At 44.6% G+C, this 25,034-nt stretch overlaps 1 protein-coding gene across 1 annotated transcript in view; it reads right to left on the reverse strand.

The window, feature by feature from the left end:
- fam189a2 (family with sequence similarity 189 member A2) overlaps positions 1-5,269 on the reverse strand; it is a gene marked incomplete at both ends in the record, with an annotated part of 28,351 nt that extends 23,082 nt beyond the window's left edge. The window contains 2 exons of the mRNA XM_084457316.1: positions 868-924; positions 4,982-5,269. Of these exons, the coding sequence (XP_084313442.1) occupies positions 868-924; positions 4,982-5,269 (345 nt within the window). The remainder of the gene's footprint in view (positions 1-867; positions 925-4,981) is intronic.
- Between the last annotated feature and the right edge of the window lie 19,765 nt (positions 5,270-25,034).

The raw sequence follows: 25,034 nt of genomic DNA on the forward strand, positions 1-25,034 counted from the left end.
TTACCACACAGCAACGGTTCTCAGCATTTCTCATGATACAGACTTCCTTCTTTCTACTGCCTCTCTCTCTCCCTCCTATCTTCTAACCAGGTCCAGTGGATGCCCCACTGTCACCAGCAGACCTCCCGGAGTCCGATAGATACCCCTGTGTCTGCTGTGGATGTCGTAGCATGTCCGTAGGATGTCTTCTCTCCTATGATGCTTTTTTAGCTTCTCTTACTCTGAAATGTAATTTAATGTAATGTATTGCTTTAAAAATGTTCTTATCTGGTAGACAAACATACTCCTGGAGCTTGATCGATCCCCTTGTTGAGAGGGGTCAGGGAATAATTTTTACAGCTCACTTATCTGGCCCCCGGGTGATTACTGTTTTTTTGCTTCCCTCTGGAATATGTAGGGGTGGGTCGTATGCCCACCTCCCTTGTTCTCTGTAAAGTGCATTGTGTTGCCTCTGGGTATGAAATGCACTATACAAATAAAGCTTTGATTGATTGATTGATTGATTGATTGATAGTATTGTTATTGGTCCAGCCCAGAGATAACCTCTGACCCTCTACATCGTGTTTGAGAAGGCTGAGATTTAACACTGTGATCACTCTGCTTAGCGAGGATTTGCTGTGGCTGTATTTCATGGTGTCATCGAATGGGACACTGTTCAATTGCAAAATAATTAGCTTCTAATCGCAGTTTCTAATGGCTATTGCTGGCTAAGTGGAGCTTGTGCCACCATTCTCCCATTCTTTAAACCACATAATCCCACTTTATAATCCAACTAATGTCATACAAATCATACATTATTGTTAGTAAGTGGTTTATGTGAAACTAGTCACTAGCAGCTTCTGTATGGGAGCCGGTGGTCAGACTTACCAGAAGCAGCATGGGCTTCCTCCACGTGGTGAGACCTACGATCCCCGACAGGATGACCTGCAGACCAACACACCAGAGCACAGTCAGGACAGAACACACACGCTTATACACATGCACTCAACAAACATCTGCATGTGCCACAAGTGACAGGTACAGTATGTTCTAGTAAATACACACACACATTCTAAGACGCCAGAATAGACACAAACACACACACACACAAACACACACCAAAGCCCAACCCCTTTCTTTCTCTCTCTCACACACTTATCCACACACGCACGCACTAATGCGCACACACACACACACACACAAACAAACAAATACACTCTCACACTGTGAATACAATGTTTGGATTTTCCTATTACTCAGTGTCCTGCTGTAACAGCTGAGAGGAGGCGTAAACAGACGCTGTTAAAAGGCGCTGATGCGGGCGTGCGGCCCTCCGGGGGGGAGAACGGACCTGTCTCCTTTATCCCCGAGCATGAGCTCTCATGTTGTTCCAAATCCTGCGTTTCCTGCCCCCCCCCCCCCCTCATTGTGGGCTCACATAGCTGAGATCGCTCAAATAACTCTGCTTCACTCTGACTGGACCGTGCACACACACCAGAACCCACCAACACTCCGCCTGGAGATAAACTAACACACACACACATGAACTGTACACATGCACGCACACTCTCGCTTTCTCTCTCGCACACACTCCCTTTTCCTGTCTCTCTCTCTCACACACACACACGCACACATGTTCACATTCTCTTTCTCTCACACACACTCCCTTTCCCTGTGTGTCGCTCTCTCACACACACATATACAGCATACACGCGTACACGTACACACTCTATCTCTCTCACACACACACACACAAGCACATACACACTCCCTTTCCCTCTCTCTCTCTCTCACACACACACACACACACACAGATTCCAAATGGAGGTCTAACGGGATGAGCAGCGGTCCCATGAGGTCTGCTGGTCCCAGAGTGGAGAGCCCTGCGTTTGCCCTTCCATACAGAAATATCCACACTATTTTAGGATTGGGCTAATAGGAAACATGTTTGTGTCAATACTACAGTTGAATTGCTGCCGTTGCAACCTCACACACCACTCATACCTACAGGCAGCATTCTACTACTCACTATCCTGCATTGCATTCCAAGGTCCTTTTTGCAAATTCCACTGATATGGAAGATTCAAGATATGTTTTATTGGCCATGTACAGTATATGGTACATTCATACTAGGAATTTGACTAGGGTTAAGGCATACGCTGGTGCAGACGACATAGGACAGGGTGCAGGACAGGGTGCAGGACAGGACACGACAATGCAGTGCAAAGACATGACAGTGCAAATGCTGTACAAAAAGTCTGTTATTCTTTGTTCAACCTTGTATCTGCTTATTTCCTAGGGCTCCTTTTTATGAACATTTAAACTAAGACCAATGCCTGTTTTTAAGGGATGTTAGTGAGGAACCAAATGAAAATGTGTTGTGATAAGCTACATTCGGTTAAGACACATTGCACCCAAAAAACACAGACTACTAAAAAAACTGTGTATTTTTAACTCTCAGTAACTTAAACTAACCCCAAGCTTTTACACACAAATAACGTGGTAAAAATGTGAATTGCATGACAAGAGAAAAGACTGAAAAGACTAATCACAGTAGATCACATACTAAGGACCTATTTGGGCTGTGATTTTCTACAGCACGAAATCTCCATTGAAATAAATGTCACTCTTCCTGCCACCAACACCCCCCCATGGAAGATCCTGATCTTGTTGCCAAATACACAGCAGAGTGACCCCACCGTGTTAACCTCCTCCCTATCCTGCCCATGAAGGTCATTTGCATGTGTGAGTGACGAGCTGTCGGCTGCCTGAGGTGCCACTTCCACCGCTTCCTGAGGGGCATTATGTCCTCATCGCCCCTCGCTACTACAGCAGCAGTGAGAGAGTGTTCAGTGATTTCATGTGTTGGGGCGTGCAGCTCGATAGGACATCTGGAACCTCAACGCCCAGGCTGAACCGGGCCCTTTCCCTCCAGTCTACTGCTCCTGTAGTTGTGTCAGACTGTGGACTTCGCCATCAGTGGACTTTCTCTGGATCCAGTGTTTGAGGTTCAGTTAAGGTGTACGTTGGCTGAAAGTTTGACTGTGGTCTGAATTCGAGACTGTGCCAATGTTGTCTGGCAGAAAAGGTCGTTATTTTAAGGTTCCCTAATTTCTCCACAACATTTCCTGCCTATAACAGAATAATTACCCAACACGTTCCATCATCCGACCACACTTTTCCTGGGCTGGAAGTTCACTCTGTATTGCAACTGACAATTGTTTCTGTCCAGTTACAGTAGGTTTATTTGTCATGACTGTATGTCCAGAGTATGGGTACCATGACAATGAAATGCTCACTTGAGAGCTTCGCCCCACATCTCACTAAACTAAACAAACCAAACACAATGGAGCGTAATGCATAATGTATATTCTGCAGGGCCAAACAACACAACAACACTAATTGTCAACAGAATACTGTATACTGTACATCCCAGAAAGCATAGTGTTTGAGGGTTTTTAAACCCTTGACAAACTGTAAGAATGTTCTGTCACTCATTCAGCCCTTTAAGGCAGTGTGAGTGCTGGCCTCCAGACGCTGGTTGTAACTGAGTGTTTACCTACTGCTGGCCCCCAACGCTGAGGCACGCTCACCCCAAACAGCCTCTAAACTGTCAGCTGAAGTGGTGCCCCGAGCCGATAAACAGGAACACACCGCAATCATTTGAGGTTTGGCAGCCCCTGCGCTGGGTGCTCAGACACAGCAGCTGAAGCAGCTTGATAGCCATGCAGACTGTGTCACGTCCTCATAGACGCTCATCACGCACAGGCCAGCATGGCTGCAGGACACAGTACACAGAAACACTCAGACCCAGGCTGCTGCCTCCACAGCGCTCATACGCAGCGCAGGGGGAAACAGAAGGAACACTGCAGAGTAGGGCTGTGGAGAATGATGGTCGGGTTTCTCCATTATCGTCTGGATCAATGTGGTCACGATGGGCTGGAGAGAAGAGAGTTGTGGGCAGCAGGTAACAGCTCATGAAATCCTCTCTGAACCAGCGGGGAGAGAGAGACCCAGATGGGTGGCCAGGGGGGATTACACCAGGGCTCGGGTTCATGGAATAAGATGAGGAGTCTCCATGTCCAGATTAACCTGCTCTGTTTTTGTAACTCTGCTTTCTATGAAAAGATGGTGGTGTGACTGTGGTGTGCAACACAGGGTGAGGGAATCAGGGCTGGTCGGACAACCATGTACTGTTTAGAACAACACACAGCTGTTGCTGTATAGATTAATGAAGACTATGTCCCTCACACTGTATCTATAGGCGTTCGACTGTACTTGAGCACAGTAACACTATTGTTGGAGCATCATTCACGGATTTATGTGCAAGTTGCAATGACCTTGTACTTAGCTGGGTTGAGCCTAGTTGTTGCTTTTGCAGCAGAAGGAATATGGGAAATTCTATAGCACTTGTGAATGAGCAATTAAATCAAGCAAATGCAACCTCATCATTTCTCCTGTATGTAAAGAAATGGCAGTACAATGCTGTGACTGTTAAGACTGTCAAACTGTGGTCTTCTAGAGAAGTGTTGAAGTAAGGTCTTGAGAATACAGTCTACCCTCGTAGGAAGAGTCCGTAGATACGTAGACTAGTCTGCATGATTCTACTTTTTACCTGGAACTGGGTGGTTAATAATAACACAATGAGGTTTATCAGTGGTGAGTCAACTTGGATAAGCACATTCACTCACACTGTATCAATGTGGCTATCATAACCCACAATGCAGTGGTCTATGTCAACACAACTGACTGATCACCAAAAATGATAACACCATTTCACAACCAAGAATCATGCCCTTCTCGTGATACCATTCCCATGAAACATTAGACGTTTTGTATGATTTCAATGCAATTTCTTTGTGGTGCGCAAGACTACCTGTTGATGGAGGGCAACGGATGTGGAACGCCTTTATGTGGATGCAGTCCGTAGCAATCATACTACTAATGACCTATCTCAATTACTGTGCATTTCCCACGGACATGTCTTCAAAACCATACTCACTGAAGATCCAGCCCAAAACGGACATGAGTTGCGGATGGGCGGCGAGCTGCTCAGCGATAACGCTCCGAAGGACAGCGCGACCATGGAGCACCCGAGAAGCAGCTGCAGCAGTCCCAGAGCCAGCAGCGGGCGGCCGGGCAGCAGCGCGGGGATCAGCCGCGACCCAGACCCGGGCATGCGAGCCTGAGACCCGGGCATGCTTCTATACGACGGGTCTCCCAACTGAGAGGCCAGCGAAGCCCCCGGAACAGGGCAACAGGAGCCGGGGAGAACTACTGGGAGAGACATTTGAGAAGCACTAGCCTACTAACGAAAGGACAACAATCAACCGAGCCGGGATCAAATCGGGAAAGCGTCTGTTCATTTCCCTTATTTTCCCGAATTAAAGCATAAATCCCTCCGAGGGTTTCGTCGCACTCGCCGTTACCGCTGCCATGATCCTCTCGAGGTAGCTCGGAGATGGAAGTTTTAAAATAACTCCTCGGTGACCGGGGGCTCCTCCTCGGTGACCGGGGGCTCCTCCTCGGTGACCGGGGGCTCTATCGCGTTTCACATATTTTGGCCGCGGGACAAGAAGGGCGGAGACAGGCTGGGCGCGTGGGAACGGGGCAGGTCACACACACCGACACTCAAGGGTTTGATTGGCGGGAAAGAAGAGGAATTACAGGTGTGAAAGTAAAAATTCATCACCTTTACTCAGGCTACATTAAAGGGGTAGCCTAGTTCAGAATATTGGACATAGAGCATTAACGACACACATCGTTTTGATTGATGGAGAACATGCTAACGCTAGCGCATTGAAGTAGAAACGGCTAGCATTCAAAGAAAACTCAATTAAACACTCCACAGTGCAGTCAAATCAAAACAAATATGAGGACAGTCTGTTGGGGGCTCATTTGAGTTAAAAAATAAATAAATCATTTGATCATTTTTGAAGTCCAACTATCATTGAACCCATTCATTTGTTCGGACCTATGGCTCTCTCTGTAAATAGGGAGGCGGAGCTATAGAGAGGCATCTGCCTGCAGGCATACCTTCTCAAGACACAAGCTGTGTTCGGAATTGCTCCCTCGTTCCCTCACTCCCTATTCCCTATATAGGGTTCACCATGTAGTGAACTACCTAGGGAACGGAGAAAATGTAGGGCTGTTCCCTGCAAATCAAGGTGAATTGTGGGTAATAAATAGTGATAAATAAACTATAAAATAAATAAATAGACTATATAGGGAACGAAAATTCTGTGGAGAATTCGGACACTACAAACAACATGGCTGACGCCCTATATAATGCACTATATAGGGAATAGGGAGCGATTCCGAACACAGCTACAGTGTTGCTACACCGCTCTCAGGACATACCATCGCCACGCCCACACCACTCTCAGGACAATGAGGCCACGCCCACACCACTCTCAGGACAATGAGGCCACGCCCACACCACTCTCAGGACAATGAGGCCACGCCCACACCACTCTCAGGCAAAAACTACCAGAGCGATTTTCACGAAACTCGGTGGAGGGGTGTAGAATGGGCCAACCTAGAACCCATAACATTATAGAGCCGATCCGAATAACTGGGGGGATATATGAAGGAAAATTAACATATGTTCCACTTCAAATACACCTATTTTACTAGGATTACCACCCTGCCCGGTGGCCGAATGGTTAAGGCTCTGGACTGTCAGTTTGACGACCCGGGTCTCGGTGAGGATGACTTTTTTTTCCCCGAATGATGGCTCTTTAGAATGAGGAGTCAAACTGATTTGCTGTTTTCGCAAACAATATTATCTTATCTTTCTATACATGTAAAACAAAATAATATCGGATGTATGACAAACAAATCAGATAAACAGTGATTGTATTAGGAAAAATTACATTTTCTTAGCCTGGACTCTATGGTATTACATATAAATCGTCGTCGTTGTCTTCTTCTTACTACTTCTTCTTCTTCTGTCAATGGCGGCTTGGATCCAAGTCGTTGTGCAACCTACCGCCATCTATCGGAGCAGTTGGCCTGATGTGGCGGTGGGCGTGGCGGTGGTGTGTCCTGAGCATGGCGGTGGGCGTGGCGGTGGTGTGTTCTGAGAGTGGTGTGGGCGTGGCGATGGTGTGTTCTGAGAGTGGTGTGGGCGTGGCGGTGGTGTGTTCTGTGCATGGCGACGGGCGTGGCGGTGGTGTGTTCTGAGAGTGGTGTGGGCGTGGTGTGTTCTGAGAGTGGTGTGGGCGTGGCGGTGGTGTGTTCTGAGAGTGGTGTGGGCGTGGCGGTGGTGTGTTCTGAGAGTGGTGTGGGCGTGTCCTGAGAGTGGTGTGGGCGTGGCGGTGGTGTGTCCTGAGAGTGGTGTGGGCGTGGCGGTGGTGTGTTCTGAGAGTGGTGTGGGCGTGGCGGTGGTGTGTTCTGAGCATGGCGGTGGGCGTGGCGGTAGTGTGTTCTGAGAGTGGTGTGGGCGTAGCGGGGGTGTGTCCTGAGAGTGGTGTGGGCGTGGCGATGGTGTGTTCTGAGAGTGGTGTGGGCGTGGCGATGGTGTGTCCTGAGAGTGGTGTGGGCGTGGCGGTGGTGTGTTCTGAGAGTGGTGTGGGCGTGTCCTGAGAGTGGTGTGGGCGTGGCGGTGGTGTGTCCTGAGAGTGGTGTGGGCGTGGCGGTGGTGTATCCTGAGAGTGGTGTAGCAACACACTGTCTTGAGAAGGTAGGCCTGCAGGCAGACACTCTTGGAGCTATAGCCTACTTCAGAATCAGAATCTGTTTATTGTCATGCAGTTTTACAACGTACTAGGAATTTGCTTTCAGGCGAGGTGCATAACATTTAGACAACATTGGACAGCAGGGTGCAGGGACGAGACAGGACAGTGCAAAGGACAGCGCAAAGGGCAAGTACAAAAATCTAGTGCAAAAAAGGATAAGCTAAAGAAAAGAACAATACGTACAAAAGTAGTGCAGTCAGTGTAGCCCATACAGTGAGCATGCAGAGTGTAATGTATGTGTAGATGAGTGTGTATGTGTGTGCAGCGTGATGTGTGAGTGAGGTGCGTCCTATAGCCTACATACATTCAGGTCATTTGGAGTAGTGGTGGAGTCCAGCTTGTTGAAGAGGCTGATGGCCGTGTTGAAGAAGCTGCCTCTGTGGCGTGCAGACGTGGTCCTGATGGACCGCAGCCTCCTGCCTGAGGGGAGTGTCATAAAGAGATTATGGCTGGGGTGGGGGCAGTCGGCCGCCATCTTCCTGGCCCGCTTCAGGGTCCTGGAGGTGTGCAAGACCAGGAGGGAGGGCAGGTTGCAGCCGATCACCTTCTCGGTTAGTCGGTGTTGGTGAACATTTAATGGGTTCTACATTGGCCCATGCTACACACCTCCACCAAGTTTTTGTGAAAATGGGTTTAGTAGTTTATGCGTACTCGTGTTCTAAAAAATGAGTGGTGGTAAATGGGCGGCCATGTTTGCATGTTTGGGCAGCCTGTGGACCGGCCATGTGAGTCGGATCTGCACCAAAATGTAATGGGTTTTACATTGGCCCATACTACATACCTCCACCAAGCTTTGTGGAAATTGACTTAGTAGTTTTTGCGTAATCCTGGTCTAATAAATGAATGGAGGTCAATGGGCGGCTGCATGTTTGGGTGGCACTAATTTGCATAAAAATGGCACGTGGGACATTTTTTCAGCTTGTTAACATAGCTCATCATTTTCTCAAATTTTCCAATCTAGAAACAGTGATTAGAAGTATATCTCTGGGGGGTGCACTGGGACCCCTTCCTCCTCCTCTACTACTAAGTTGTGTGGTCACTGGACATGCGAGTTCAAGACGCTAGCTATGTTTTGGATTGGATTGGATTCACTTCATTGTCATTGCACTGAGTACACGAACTAGGACAACAAAATGTAGTTGGCATCCAACCAGAAGTGTAAAAGCAAGTAAAGTGCAGGTAGTGAGTTTTTATGTAGGCTATGTATGTCGCTAATACATACACGTATACGTACTAGCTAGCTAACGTGCTACTGTATTTGGTTGCACTGACAGGTGTTCCTGTTTATTTTGACCATTCTATTATGGGAAGGTCATAATAGTAGGAACATGTGTGTAAGGAAAACCCAATACAATTCAATAGCACCACAAACAGCCTGACTGGTCTGTTTTCTGGTCAGACTCATTCTGAGTGAAAAGGTAAGTAAGACACACTTTGAGGATCAGCAATGTTGCTTCCCCTCTCACCAGTAAGGAACAACAGATGGTGTTAACGCTGCTTCTCGTTTATCAGTTGTTGTTGTTGTTGTTGTTGTTGTTTGACAAAGTAGTATGTCCGTACAAATACTGCATGAACAGTAATGTTCATTTATCTTTACATGGGCTTAATAGGGAAAATGCCCATACTGTATGTGTGTCTAAAAGAATACTGTCATGGTAATGCCTTTTTTCTGCATGGAAAACCAACCGCAGCGAACACAATCTCAGGTAAACCATTTGCAAAGTTTGTTTCAGTGCAGAGTCATGTGAAAACGCATGCCCATGCTGCAGCGACTCCGTGAGGGCCTGGACGTCTATGGCATCTGCAAAGTGATGCAGGCAAAGCCAGGAGTGTGCCGCAGTCTGTTCATCACCGGAGACGACGAGTCGGTATGCTGTACACTAGTGTTGCTATAGCATAGTTGTACGACATGGCATTTCCTGATTGCTTGATGGTGTGGTGCCATTGAATTGTATGCAAATGTGGCTATGCTCATCAAAAATCGATCCTGATGGACTTGAGTGTGAAGATTAACCTGCTAACCTTAAAAGGCTCCCAGGCAGATGGGCTCTCCTGTACACAAGTGTAATATTATATTGGAGCAAGGTTATTTTAGTATCCAATATGACCTTTATGGACTGCAAAACAAGCACTATAGAGCACAGGTTGTGCACTTTAGGGTATCAGGGGTGTGTCAGATTAGCTCATTGCTTCAACACACTGATTCAGGTTCTATTTGATTTGTTTTATGTATATGGTAGCATACAGTGAAATGTTATTGATGACTCCATCCAATGATGTCCTAAAATGTACATGTTTACATTCACAAAAATAAGTTTAAAAGTACAAATGCACACAGTGGGCAGTTCAAAAACAAACAAGCTTTTCACATCTCTGCTAGGAACATTCCTAGTAAAGCTATGTGTGTTAATGACTATGTAGTCGCTCCTCTTCCTGCTTGTCCTGGTGCACCTTGATGGTGGATGTCACAGTCCAGGTGCTGTACATGAGAACGTCAGCCTTCAGTTCCACCTCGGCTGCCTGGATAGAAGTGATAAAATGAAGGATGAAGTTAGAGGGAAAGAGGAGGTAGAGAGAACCATACGCTCTACCGTGCGCTCTGATGTGTCTTGACTGAATATACAAGTAGTAACAAGTAGTTACCATCTATACTAGGGCATGACATACAAGAAGAAATCATTACAGCACATTGGATGTACAGCACTTACTCTGAAGAAATGAGGCCACTTGAAGGCCATGCATATAGATGTCCCGCGATGGGGGTTATTTCTTGCAATGCAGCAAGAGTCTCAGCTGACAAGGGGCATGGCATCTCTGGGACAGTGACTCCTTGTTCTGGATCAGCACCATCTGGTTCCTGGTCATGCAAGTTTTCTGCTTGCTTCATCTGTGATATAAAAACAATCAGACAAAATACTATTATATGAATTGTCCTTGTGTAATATCTGATATTAATACATACAATTTCAGGTTATAGTAATTTAGAAACTTAATGTATAACATGCTTTAAAATAACATTTATTGATTGTACTACAAAGTATGGGACATACCTCTGGCACAGGTACTTGCAACATCCCAATCCTCCCAAGCTGATTAGGCGTCAGGTTTCCCTCTGTCCTTAAGGGGTGACAATTCCAGGTCTTGACCAAGTTTCCCAGGTCTGCTTGTAGACGTGGACTGAAGACATACCCCACGCAGAAGAGGTGAATAGCACTTGAGAGGTAAATAAAGCCCTCTTCCTCTAAGGTGTGAAGCATGTTGTAATATTGTAATATTGTTACAACACTCCACACATCTCTCCATAGCCATTCCACTCTGAAAAGAAGGGACATGGTAAAGTGGTTAGTTTCAGTATGATGTATTTTTACCACGGCGCAGCAGGCTAACCGTGGTCTAGAGCTGACAAGTTAAGATCAGTCACTCAGTCAGTCACACTCATTTACAGGATGTGGTGACATGAGTGCCCTATAGAGGGTGCCAGAGCGCCATGGTCTCTAATGCGCTTGGCGCTTGTACAAAAAGCAACCATATATGTACAGTATTACATTTCATTGTCCTAGTCCGTGTACTCAGTGCAATGACAATGAAGTGAATCCAATCCAAAACATAGCTAGCGTCTTGAACTCGCATGTCCAGAGACCACACAGGTGTCCACATAACTTAGCTAAGATGAGAAAATGGCGAACAAGCTAGCTAATAAATCAGAGAACATCACAAATATACTATACATTAATGTTAGATCGTTTAATAAAAATAGCCCTGTAACTAGTAACATTACTAGCTAACGGTTGCATACACATTATCACTAGCTAGCTAAGGTTACTGTCAACGCTACTGTAACATTACTATTTACCGCCTGGGTAAATGATAGTAATGTTTTTTTTTAACCAACTGGCCCAACTACCCATCAAGTTGTGTCAACTTACCCGGAGATTGAAGTCACTGCTCCAGTCCTGGCACTGCAGCGCTCTCTCACCCATCAACCATAGACCTTTATAATGTCTATGGATTCAACTCCATGATTCAACTCCATTCAATTCCCACGAACAACTCCCAACCCAGCTGTGACTCAGATCGAGACTGGCCAATAGGGACGTGGTCCCGCCCACGGGATTCTGCGCAACAGCGAGCAAAGTTTCCTGATCCAAGAGCAAAGAAAATTGGTTCGCGAGCACAGTAAAAAAAATTGCGAGCAAAGAAAAAAGAGCATCCAAGAGCGAAGGAAAAAACAGTTTGCAAGCAAAACTTTTGGATTTTTCAATGGCATTAATATATTTTTAATCACACTTTATTTTGTATTTTTTTTACATTTAATAAACTTTTTTTTGATCGCCTTGTCAAAAGTTTTGCTCTCAAATCTTTTTTTTTTGCTCGTCACTCACTCGTTAATGTAAGTATATGGGGAGTATAATTTAATACTCTATTACAACAACTTTATGTAAGATTTCAGGGGTAGCATATTTCAGACCAAAATCCTCTATCAAATACTGTAATGCTCTTTGCCATCGATTCGCGATAAGGTAGCATTTTTCAACAAGGTAGGATAATCGGCAGAAGACTGGCACTATTGTCTTTACAACAAGTTGCAAGTTACTATCAACACAATTTGCAATGGGCATGTTTGAAAGATTTTGGATATGTCTGACTTTGATGAGGACCGAGTTTAGTTTATCTGGTGATCCATACTTGTTTGGAGTGTTTATAAGTGAGTTTTCTTTGAACGCTAGCCATTTTAATTTGATTGTGCTAGCATTAGCATGCTGCTAACGCACGAGAGACAGCATGGAATCAGCTGAAAATGTTTTTACGTCATTCAACACTGTGATATCTTGTTAGTAATACTCAGAGTATGTACCTTTACTTACCTGTAGTTCCACTCCATGCCACACGGTGGTGTTGTAAACTAAAGTTGATTCCCGCTTGGTCAGTCAGTCTAGGCTAGGACCTGAAATAGAGAAGACATGTTAGAACATGAACGAATTGTAACTCACTGATTCTTTAATAAACACAGTTTAACTTACTTCAAGACATTCTCATTATAGCTAAGTAAGTGCTTTACTACAAACACCATTATTGGTATGTCGTAAATGAGGCTCTACTGTATGTCCAAAATTATTTTTGCTAATTTTTTCTCATTAAGGTAGGGACCCGCACTTCTGGTAGGCTCATGAAATTCATATTCAGTTAATTAGTTAGTTGATTTAAGAGAGGATAAGATAAGATTAACTTTAATCATCCCCAGGTGGCAGGGAGTTATTATATAGACTACACTTTCCTTGATGTTAAAGTCCGCACATCTGCATAACCTTAACGTGGGCTACATTGGTGCTGTGCTACTACCTGGGACTCACAAAGACAACTGTCACTCGGTTACACTCAGCCCTCCACACCACTGAGCATCCGGGTCACGGCACCAGTGTAACCCATGTTAAAGGATTTGAACCTACACACTCCTGCTTGTGAAGCGGACACGCTAACAATTGCGCCAATAGGGATGTCCCTCTAGGAGGGACTGTTAATGCTCCTTTGACGAGTGAGTTTAACCAACTACTCGCTAACACTACCTGGGACTCACAAAGATACTTTGTCACTCAGTTATGCACTATGAGAGCTAGTGTGTTGCCAAAGCCTTGAAGTCTTTTGGATTTGTAACCTTTTGACCTAAACCCTGTACTTATACAAACCCTGTATGTAACAGTAGCTCTGGTACATCTTAAATGTGGGGATTGTATGATAATGGGTTTGTATCATGTGTAGCACTGTACCGACAGGAAAATTAATTTTCTGTAAAGGACAATAAAGAATCTATGTATCTATCTAAACAATGCCAGTTATTGTTCAACCTATCCAGTGAAATGGCTGTGACCAGATTATGCCATGTGTGCATCTTGCCTCCTTTCACAGGCGTCGCTCAATGATTCTCTTCAACACTCTCCTCTGTCATGCCCACAAACAAATGGCTGTTGATTGAAATGCACAGTGGCATGCCTTTTAAAGGTTACTGTACATGAATCACAATCACATCTCCTCTTTTAGCATTTCAAGGTGATCTTCCTTGAATTGATGGTCAAGGACCATGACTTTTACAGCGGTGATGATTACATAATTGAATTGGGGTCTTGCCAGCAAGAGACCTTCCAGCAAGAGACCTTCAACTTAGTAACTCTCAACAGTGTATCCGGGCTGTGCCATCTCCTCATAGAAAAGACACATGCAGAGAAAGACTCAAGAGCATATAACTACACTACTTTTAAAAAATCCTATAGGCCCAATTGATGTAGGCTACTCAAGAAATGCAGCCTCATCTCTTGGAGAAATGACTAATCTGATGTGACAGGATCGGTATTAGTTGTATAGAGCAGCACACACTTTCACCTATCCAGCCATGTTAAATCAGAGGTTGACTCCAGAAAGAGAGGTTGCATGTGGATGAGTAGCCTATTGTGGCGCCACTCATGTGGTTGCAGAGTCTGGCAATGCACCAGGAACAGACAGGATTCAACTAAACAACTTTATAACGTATCACAACTTTATAACGTATCACCAAGACCTTGATTTGAGGTGTGATATTGGTAGATGGAAGGTTTTAGGCTATTTAACTGGTTTAACTAATTCCCTTGAATTATCTGGTTTACAATATATTTTCAAGATTATTGAAGGTAGTTTGCTGCCTGTATTTGTTCAACTAAAGTAGCATCCCTACCACATCAGCAAAACACATCAGATGATCTGAAAACATAAGGAGCTGATACAAGCCCATGTGACTGATGTGACCTAGAGTCGGTCTGTATCCAGTGTAAATCAGTCTTGTAGACTCGTGTACAACTGAAGGTTCATACACTGGCTGAGACTAGATTAGAAGAACCTCTGCTACTCATGTCAAGGGTTAAGAACTAAAGGTCTCTCCTGAAATTGTGTCAGATGAACTCCCTCTTGTGGTTACAGCATGTAAGTCCACCCAAGGGAACTTGACAATTTTCAGTTTGCCAGGAAAGGAGACACCCTCTGGTCTGTGTATACTGAAAACAAAATGAAAGATTGAAATGTGCAATTACATAAACAGATATCAAATCAAACTTATTGTTTATAGCACATTTAATACACAGGCAACACAATGCGCTTCACAGGAAAATAAAAACAAAAAAACATACATATATAGTCTAAAGAAACATCTTCCAACAAAATCACAGGGTAAGCTATACATTGCAAACTCTTTCTGACCCTCACAATGGGGCTGACCTGATCAGGAAATGGAGGGCCATTTTCAGGGGTGCTGTTAGAAATGTTGGGCCCTGTACAAGAATATAATATTGGGCCCCCCAAACCAAGACCTTATGATAATAATAATATTAATAATAATCATCATCATTATCATCATCATTAAAATAATAAAATAATAATAATAATAATAATGGTTTATGGGGGCCCCTGGAAGTGCAGGGCCCTTGGAATCGTTCTAACCTCCCCCCTCCTTACAGCTCCAGTACAAGAACTAAAAGAGCACAATATTCATCCCTAGTATGACAACTTCCATGTTGTCATACTGACTTTGGGATTAACTTTAGCTGGGCAAGTGTTGTCTGAGCTCTCAGCATTAATAGTTCAAAGGTTTGTTCACAAGTACACAAGCACAAATGTAAATTTGGACAGAACAACCAGAAGGTCTTCTGAATTAAATCACACCCCATCTAGTCAATATACCTTGAATATGTTTCCAATGGCCCTGTGGTAATTTAATTGTAGCAGTAAGGCTGGCAGATGGTTCTCTTTTTTCAACCTTTTTTACATTATGCAGGCTGGCCCACTAGTCTATCACATCTTTATGTGCTATTCGAAGGGCAAGAAATGCACTGTATCATGAAGTCCTTGAATAAAGAATGAATACTGTATGACATAGATGTAAAGTCTGATGCTTTAGTTTATTTGAGATATCATTTTGCTTCGGGGTGAATTTGAACTTGTATAGTCATGTTTCAAGATTCCAAGTCAATCAAGATTTCATTTCCAAATTTGGACTTGGAAGTGTTGATGGATGCTGGTCTCACCAGCCTTTTTAGAGACTTTTGAGAAGGGGCGAACCTTTGCTCCACGGTGACAGCTCTTCTTCAGGTCTTTGGCAATGCCCGCATGCAGTTCGAAGGCTTTCACACACATCATTACTTGTTTGGGAGAACCCCAGTTGTCGTGAGAATTATTTGGTCTCAAATTTCCTGCTAAAGCCTTTTTCTGTGCTTTAGTTGCAGCTGAGCTGTTCTTTTTTTTGGAATCTGCAGGTTTACTAAGAGGTTTCTCTGGCCTGGTGATTTTCAGTCCACGTTCAATCATTGCACGTTTCTCTTCAAAGCTCACCTGCAGTGTCTCGGTGGATGGCGTAGATGTGACTTCACGAGGCCTGCTGCTTACACTCTCACTGTTGGGCAGTTGGTCAGTAACGTGAGGCTGGTTAGACTCCAGTAGGTCCCTGTACTCAAGAGAGATGACTGGTGTCTCCATACCTTGGGAGTACAGATGACATGGTGGTCGTGAGACTGATGATACCTTTTCAGCTAGACTGTCTTTCAATCCTGACCCGATTTTGGAATCTGGTGATTTTCTAAGAGGTTTCTCTGGGCCGGTGAGTATGAGTCCACGTTCAAACATCTCACGCTTCTCTTCAAAGCTCAGTTGCAGTGCCTCTGGGGATGGCGTAGGTCTGACTTCACGAGGCCTGCTGCTTTCACTCTCACTGTTGTGCAGTTGGACAGTAACGTGAGGCTGGTTATCTGTTTTGGTGGTATTCTGGATTTGGGCTGTAAAGGCTCTCACAGGCCGGGATGACTTGATGCTAGATTCCAGTAGGTCCCTGTGCTCACGAGAGATAAACGGTGTCTCCATACCTTGAGAGAACAGATGACATGGTGGTCGTGAAACTGATGATACTTTTTCAACTGGACTGTCTTTCAATCTTGACCCAATTTTGGAATCTGAAGTTTGTTTGTCTTTCAGTGTCTGATCTTCCTGATTATTAAGGAGACGCCCAGATTTGGCAGCAGTGCCATTTCTGCTGGACGTGTCATCACCAGAGTCCTGACAGCTCACTTGGACATCGAGGAACCTTCTCTGACTGCTGTTGTGATGTGAATCACTTTCAGAACATGAATAATAGTCATCTTTGCAGCTGCAGTATGAGGTGCATTTATCTTGGTTGTAGTGTGAACTATATTCAGTATGAGAATTGGCATTGTCATGTCCTTGTCCTTCCTGACTTGTATACATCTGTCTTCTAGGTTCTTCCAGGTGGTCTAAGCAGCTGCTATACTTGTCCAACAGTGCCCTTTTCAGATAAAAAGACTAATGAATTTTGATGATTTCAACCAATACATTTAAATTGAAATGTGTCATGCAACACACACGCATGCAAGCACGCACGCACACACACACACACACACACTCCAAATGTATGGGTACTGTATACACTGAACAAATAATATCAATATAAACTTACCAATCAACGTCTTCACAGCCAAAGTCACAGTCATCCTAAGTTATGAAGGAAATTCAAGATGGTTGACATTCAAGTATTCACAAAGACAGAGAAAATTCTGACTCGTTTGAATTGTGAATTATTAAAGTACAATGAAACTTTGATTTCCAACCTCAGTCTCTCCTTGACGATTTCTGTATAGATTTAGTATCCAAGACAGTATCAGGACCAGAGCGAGTTGAAACAGAACACCCTTGCAGATAACTAACGTTACATCAGCATCAAGATCCTGGTACAGAGGCCTAGTTGGCGCATTAAGACACTGGAACTCTAGAGACCTAGGTGGCAACGTTTCTCGGGTTCTAGTGCACATATTTGCAAAGAATCTTCTCCAACATTGGTTGGGGTCGATTGGTCGATGGGTTCATCGCCTACATCACAGCAGAGTGCGCACGCAGCCTCTAGGCAAAAAGCAAACGAAGAACGAACTCGCTAGCTACAGTATCCAGGAGCTCCGTTTCATGTAGCTAATTATGCCTCAAAGCTGCTGTGCTGTGAACTGTACAAACAGAAAAGGACAAGATGATGGCCTCAGATTCTTCAGCATCCCCTCGAGATGTCACCCTTTTCAGAGGAACCGCCGAAAGCTGTGGTTTAAAGCCATAAAGAGAGCAGATTGGGGACCCGATGGTCCAACAAGCACTCACACTTTTTTGTGTGGTGCGCACTTCATCTCTGGTAAATTATCTAGCTAACGTCACCTTGGGGGTTTTTTTCTCAGCAAATTACATTGATTTGACTGTTGGTTTAGCTATTTATTTGTTTACTTACCGGTAATATAAGATTTAAATATTCACATCTAGGAGCCAGTTGAAATTAGTTAGTAACGTAGCTGACGTTAGCTACCTACTAATCTATCAGCTAGCACTAGTTAGCGCAGCTGAACGTTAGCTAGCCCTAACGTTTACTACCTGACACCACAACCAGCTAACGTTAACTAGAATTGTGGGTGATGAAACAGTCATTGTTTTAAGTAGCCTGCCATTTCTAAAAAATACTAATAATTATTACAGTGTTTGTTTCCAGTTACTCTGAATTAGCTCATGTTAGTGTACATTCTTGTGAAGCCCCTTCTCATGACCCACCACTGACTGGTTTTCTTGTCAGGAGAACCATCGATGGACTGTGAAAGTCCAGATAGATTTTGTCCCTTCTAGATCTTCTTATGCCACCAACAGTGAGCAGTCCTATGCAAGGTAGACATCTATCATTTATATCAAGTTGTGAATTGTTTTTGTGCTTTGGGCAGTTGGGTTAGCTTGTAGACTATAGTCAAAATGAAATACTAATTTCTGGTTGTGGTGTATTTAGATCTGTCAGAAAGCGCAGACGGGAAAACCTGGACTCACATGAGCCAAGATGCAACACTGGAGGTTGATGGTCCTCCTGAAAATCATGAATGTAAGTTTTACTGTTCATATTAGAGGAAACTGTAATGAGTGTGTGTCTCTCTCTCTCTCCCTCTCTCATTCTCCCTCCTCTCTTTCTCTCTCCCCAGTCCAGATCCCAGTATATGATGATGATGATGATATGAGGGTATATATTTACTGTAGTAAATAAGTGTGGAGATCAAAGCCTGGTATGCTGACTTCTGATCTGCTGTGTGTGTGTGTGCGCGCGCGCGTATACTCGTCTCATCAATTACCTTGACTGTTAGGCCTACATGTCGTAGATATAGCTTACTTGTCCCCATTTGAACTCAGATGTACAGTTAGTCAGCATTTTGTGCACATATGTGAATGATATAATGGAATAGGAATGATGTAAATAAATAAATAAGTAAAACTTCTGTGTTGCAGATGAAAACACTGATGTGCAGAGAGAACTACAGCAACTACACATGGTCTGGCTCTTCTGAAGCTGTCGGTGTCAGAGTCTGCGGTGGCTATGCTGGTTAAAACTGCAGCTTTTGGGAAAATCCCTCGCAACACCTGAATGTCCTCGAGTGTGATAACTGTAACATTGTAAATAAAACCATCAGAGAAGGCCTATATATTGCATTAACTTTAACAATTTCACTCAGAGTCGTGTTTGAACTTTAAGCCTTATCTGCACAGATGATTCAGTTACAGTGAAGTGTTTCAATTACTACATTGCATGGTACCTATAGATTATTAAAACCATATTACCTTTTATTAATAAAAGCATAATTATACTTGACAGGTTTTGGACATTGTAAGAGGTTGATCTGGTAAGGATGTTGCATTTTTAATAAGGCTGAAAACGTTTATAAAGGTGATAGGCCTATTATGAATTGCATAATGAAAAGGGGCAGCATCTTTAAAAGGTGCATGACCTCTGAACTGCAATACCATTGGTGGAGATCTAGTCTTTTTTAATATATATATATTGAAGTTTATGCGCAGAACAGTAGGCTTAGGCTATTTACCTGGCACGTCTACGGGACTTGGGGCGGGGAGTGGGCAACGCGGTCAAGTGTGTTTTGGGTCTGCTGAAATTCATTCCCTCAAGCTTTTGTGGGTCCACCTTTGTTCGGGATGTCCTTCCAAGCGTTTCGCTAGCGTTACTCATCGCGATCAATGTTGGTGATTGTGATCTTTAGCTAATGATCGAGCTTGTCTGAAGTAAACACTGATGTTAATTTGTTTCTATGGCAGCATAAATCCGACAAAATCAAATGAACTTTATATTCACAGTACAGTATTCATAGTCCCGTATCAACAAGCTGAATGGAGCTACTGTATAACATTATCTCAATGTGTGGAACGTTAGCTTTTTGCCTAGTGGTTGCGTGCGCATCCTCCTTTGTTTGTAAACACAGAACCCATCTATACATTGGATACATACTACATTATATCAGCATTTGTAACAATTGTTTCAGAATGAACATGCTTCATAAATAAAATAATGTAGGCTATTAATATTTACTTTTTATTATTGCATTATAAGAAACACCACACTATACAAATAAATGAATAAATAAATAACAATGTTTTAACTGAATGGTAGGTGACTATGTTAGCTATATCATAATGATGAATCTCTTCGTCTCTTATTATTGTCCTTGATTAGCTCTGCGTTGTGTTTTCTTGTTTCCGATAAAAGACGGACCCCCAATCTCTAATATACCACACAGTCCAGTGACTCCTTTCTCAGGTGTTCAAATGAATCTCTCCAACACGGGATTTGAGCCTCAGCAAAAGCGATTTATTCCAGAAGGTTTTACATACAAAAGACAATGGCATGCCTAATATACAGTTGACCTCTCTGTATGCTGTCTGAACCCAAATCAAAGCATTGGTCTCGTTGCAACGTTCTTATGTGGTTTGAGTGTCCCCCCTCCCTCGTCTCTTCTCCGATAAGACTGTTTCTCTGGTCTCTGCTGTGGCCTTGCCTCGGCGCCCAGGTCTCTATCTCTAACCACAACAGTGGTGTTTGGCCCAGAGTGTACCAATCATAAGATGTCTTTATCTCATAAGTCTATGGAAGAGGGGCACTTCTTACCGAAAACTCAAAACGACAGCCATACTCAGAGGTCAATCATCATAATTAGGAAATAGCTAACAGGATCATATTGAAAGGCATTTCTCTGAAAATCACCAATATTCAACAATCCCCCCTAAGATTATACGTGAACACGCAGAATCATAATGATCAAGAGAAATGTTGTCATCCAAAACCTAAACAGCCATTATGCAGAAAGAAAAAGAATAACTGAACAGAAAAACGTGTTTAAGATAAACAGATGAACAGTTACATAATATCCCAATCGTGTGCTTCCTCTAGCAAGATTACAATTTCAAAGGAAAACAAAATAACTATCTATTAGGTTACTTCATGTATGAACCCAACATCCATACAGGTACCCCCTATATAGAATAGCTTCACGTGTCCCTTAGACTATTCCACAGAAAACCTGTTGGCACTGGATCTCATCTCCAGTCTACTGACGTACGAACGTGACCTCCCTCCGGAACATGCCCTGCTAAGGATACAGCAAGATCTGTAAACAAGTGTCGCTAGCTGCTGCCTTCCGCATGCTAGACATCTCCTCATTAATCAAACCCTAAGCATCCGTTGTTCTGTTGGACAACGTCCCAAATGCCACTGCAAGTTTCTCAATGTCCGTCACTAATAATTCGACCCCCACGCTAGGCGCGAAAAAGAAAAACAAACTATCTTTCTAGACCCCATGTGAGTGAGGATGCCATCCACAACCCCCGCCCTAGTCTCTCTCCTAGTACGGCGGATTTCAGAATGTTGAATCGGTCTTTCTCCCACTATCCCTTTAACCTCCTACCGCTGAGTCCTGCAATCCTGATGGGTAACCACCCCTGGCAAGGTAACCCCAAACAAACAGGAACCTGTCCAGTTCCTTGGTAGGACCGTCTAGGCCGTTTCCCCCAAACCCAGTAGACCCCCCTAGGGTGCAAGTTCCATCTACCACATTTCGGAGCAGTACAAAGCCTAGTATGCAGACACTGGCTGTGCCCCACATTCCCTGCTCCTCTCTCTCTCTGTAGACAAAACAACCCTGGGTTTTCTGCGGAAGAGAAACTGGTGAACTGATCTGAGCCCACTTTTGCGGTCCTAACCCCACGTTCTCTGTAGGTCCCTCCAGAGTGGAATCTAACCATCAATCTGAACAATCCCTCTTTCTAATTCAGCGTCTGCTACTTCCCTGGAACAGTTGATGTATCGTAGCATTAAAGTAGAGTTAAAGGGGTGTGCCATTTGAGGCACTCCGCTCGCTTGGGAGTCTGGGATCTGCATACACACAAAACATGGTGACACATTCTTCACTGACGTAGCTACCTCCTAAGCCCAATTTCAAAGCAAGGTTTTCCACGGCTGACTGTGTTAGTCTAACCATGGAAAGCCACAGGATGATAAGACACAAACCCTTCCTGATAGCAACTTGAAACCTAGTCTGTTAGTTCGAAATCGAAGTGTCTTCTCCCTGAGAGATGATCTTTAATTGCTGTGTGTATCTCTGCTGTGAAAGGAAGATTTACTCAAAATCCGAGTGTCCCCGACCCAGAAATTAATGACCTTTTTAACAAAATACACGTCCCAAAACCCCTGTCTCCGTTTCATGAGTATATCTCAAGTGCAACCTGGAGTTTTTATTCACAGTATGACAATAACCTACACCCTCCACGTCCTGTCCCTGACCAGCAAGCTGTGAATGGAAGATGTGGTTATTGTGTGGTGTGAACGTTCAAATGTCCCGTCTTGGTCTGTTGACGTCTCCACCCGGAGTAGTGTAGTCCTCCCTGCTGAACTCCAGCACACGTGGCCACCGTGTCCCAAGTCAACCCGGAAGTCCTTCTCTCCAACTCCACCTGTTAGCACAGAAAAACACAAGAAAACTGCGGCAGTATCATGTATTCCAAAACTCAGTTTGTAACGTCTCATCTCTCACTCACTCTCTCATTCAGACCAGACCTAGAGATTATGGTTTCACAAAATTCTCAATTTTAGCATAACTTATCTCTAGAAAAACCCCCCTCTCCACTCCAGACTGTGACCCTCCGAGAAGGTCCGTTCTAAGCCTGCCTGCGGTCTTAACACCCATTCTCCTGTCCCTTTAGCAGCGCTACAGTCACCCGAGCAGTGGGCACAGGTATAGAGCATTACGTCGTAATTCTCTAAGTTGTCGTCTTCATCCCGAGTCGGCCCCCATCACTAGACGTATGGTTCTTTAGCTCAAGGACTCTGCTCGAACAACAGCTGCCACGGCTGTCCCTAGTTTTGGGGTGCTAAGCCTGAACGCTATTCTACCCGATGTTTTTAAGTCTGGAGTGGTTGACTCTTCAATTTATCTGATGCAGTACTACAAGGGTGTGTTTGCTTTGAGGTGTACTCAGTCTACTCTGTGTCTGGTGGTGTAACCACCTTGCATTGACTGGCATGAACCCAGTTGGGTTTCCCTACTACCTTAACTGCTGCGTGGGTGATGAGCACAACCTGATAAGGTCCATCCCACTTTGCCTCTAAAGTCTCCCCCTGAAACTTCTTTATCATGACATACTGGCCTGGGATATGAGCATGTCCCCCCTCGGGGATTTCGCTCCAGGCTGCCAGTACCTGTTTGTGAGCCTTGGCCACAGCCTTGCTCAACTCCTCGCAGTACATCATCAAAGTGTCTCTAGTGAGATGTACGATTCATCCTTTCAGTCTGAGTCCACTGCTCTGAGGATGATAAGAACAGTGAAGTGAATCTGTGTTGCCAGATAGGGGAGCAACCGTTGTGGTGCAACCAATTTCTGACCTTGTCGCCACACTCGTCTGAGTTCATATCTGCCCCATTCTCCATCCAAGTCCACACCTCCCCCCTCTCAGTCTCTAACTGCATCACCTTGTGGTCAGTGACAGTATCAATCTGATACGGGGGTGCAGATTGAGCTGAGGACAAATGGGCTAGTATGGTATCTCTGTCACGAGCTGTCTGTTCTGCTTTGTGATATTCTCTGCCCTAAATAAATGACCTGTTCCTGCATAATCTGAGCTTTCCTAGACTGGCCTTGTGGCCCTGCTCATAAAGATGTGTCAACAGGACCTTGAGGTCTTGTTCGTGCTCTGACTCAGTCGCACTGGCCAAGAGAATATCATCCACTTACTCATTTTTGCCTTTTGCCCAGATTGGCAAATTTGCTACATCAGGTTTTGTTACCTGGTTTAGATTCCATCTGACCTTCCCTTGTTGAAACTGAAGGGAGGAATTAATTTGTGTCAGCACATCAAGCCCCAAAACCTTCTCTTTACCCCTATCGGCTCTCCTCCTGCCCCATCATGCACTTCCTGTTTAGTTAGTTTACTGTCAGTTCCTGATAGGCACTGAGGAGGAAGTCAAGTTGTCTGCGCCCCTTCAAGGACCCCCTGATATACCGGTCTTTGAAACCTTCAGTCTGTATCAGGGCCGCCTTAAGGACGCGGAGCGACGGCTCAACTAAAAATGGGGAGGCAAGGAGGAAGGGAGAGGTGAGGGCTGAGAGGAGGAGGGGAGAGATGTGGAGGCCGTGCGTGTCGTCACTGCCACTGGAGAAGGAGGGGGAGGGGTACAGGCCTCCGCTGAGTGTTACCTCGACTCAAACTCCATGAGAGTGTCCTTTGACCTTAATCACTGTCACCTTTTGGCAGGCTGATGGCCTCCCTGAGCTCCCTAACCAACTCTCCCTTCTTAATGGGCGTCCCTAAACGCTGACAGGAAACCTCTCTGTTTCCAACGCTCTCCAAAGTCATGCCATGTGCATACCGACTGACTACATGGATGTTTGCAGTCTTGCCCTTTAAGTGGAAAGTGATGGGAGACATTTCGCGTAGGTGATTACGCAACACCTGATGATAGGTGTTTGGGAAGCTGTGTAAACCCAATTGGCGTTCAAATGAACTGATATTGATCTTCATCAATATTGAAAGCTGTCCCCGGTTGCACCTCTTCTGCAAGAGGGACGCTAAGCCTTGTGTCATGTTGATGACTGAAACCCATTGGTGTTCAGATTTCAAGGCACTGAAAATGGTGGACCGGTCTCCACCAGGGGCTCTATCTTATCCCCATACTCATTGGCCACTCTGTAGTTCACACAGAGGCGCCATTCACCTGAAGGTTTCAACACAGGCCACGCTGGGCTTTTGGAGGCCCTGTGAGTTTCTTCAGAAACCTTCTATCACTTCTGTCTTTTGTAACAGAACGGCCTTGGCCACGGAGTGGCATCAGCTTCTGAATAATGGGGGAGCCGTGTGAGGGTGAAAGCTGTTCTCTGAGCTTCTGCTCCCACAAAAATGACAGCGTTCTCGTTTGTCATCCCTAGCTCTGAATGGGATCTGTG

This window comes from Borostomias antarcticus, assembly GCF_949987555.1.
Source record: "Borostomias antarcticus genome assembly, chromosome: 23".
Classification (NCBI taxonomy): Eukaryota; Metazoa; Chordata; class Actinopteri; order Stomiiformes; family Stomiidae; genus Borostomias; species Borostomias antarcticus.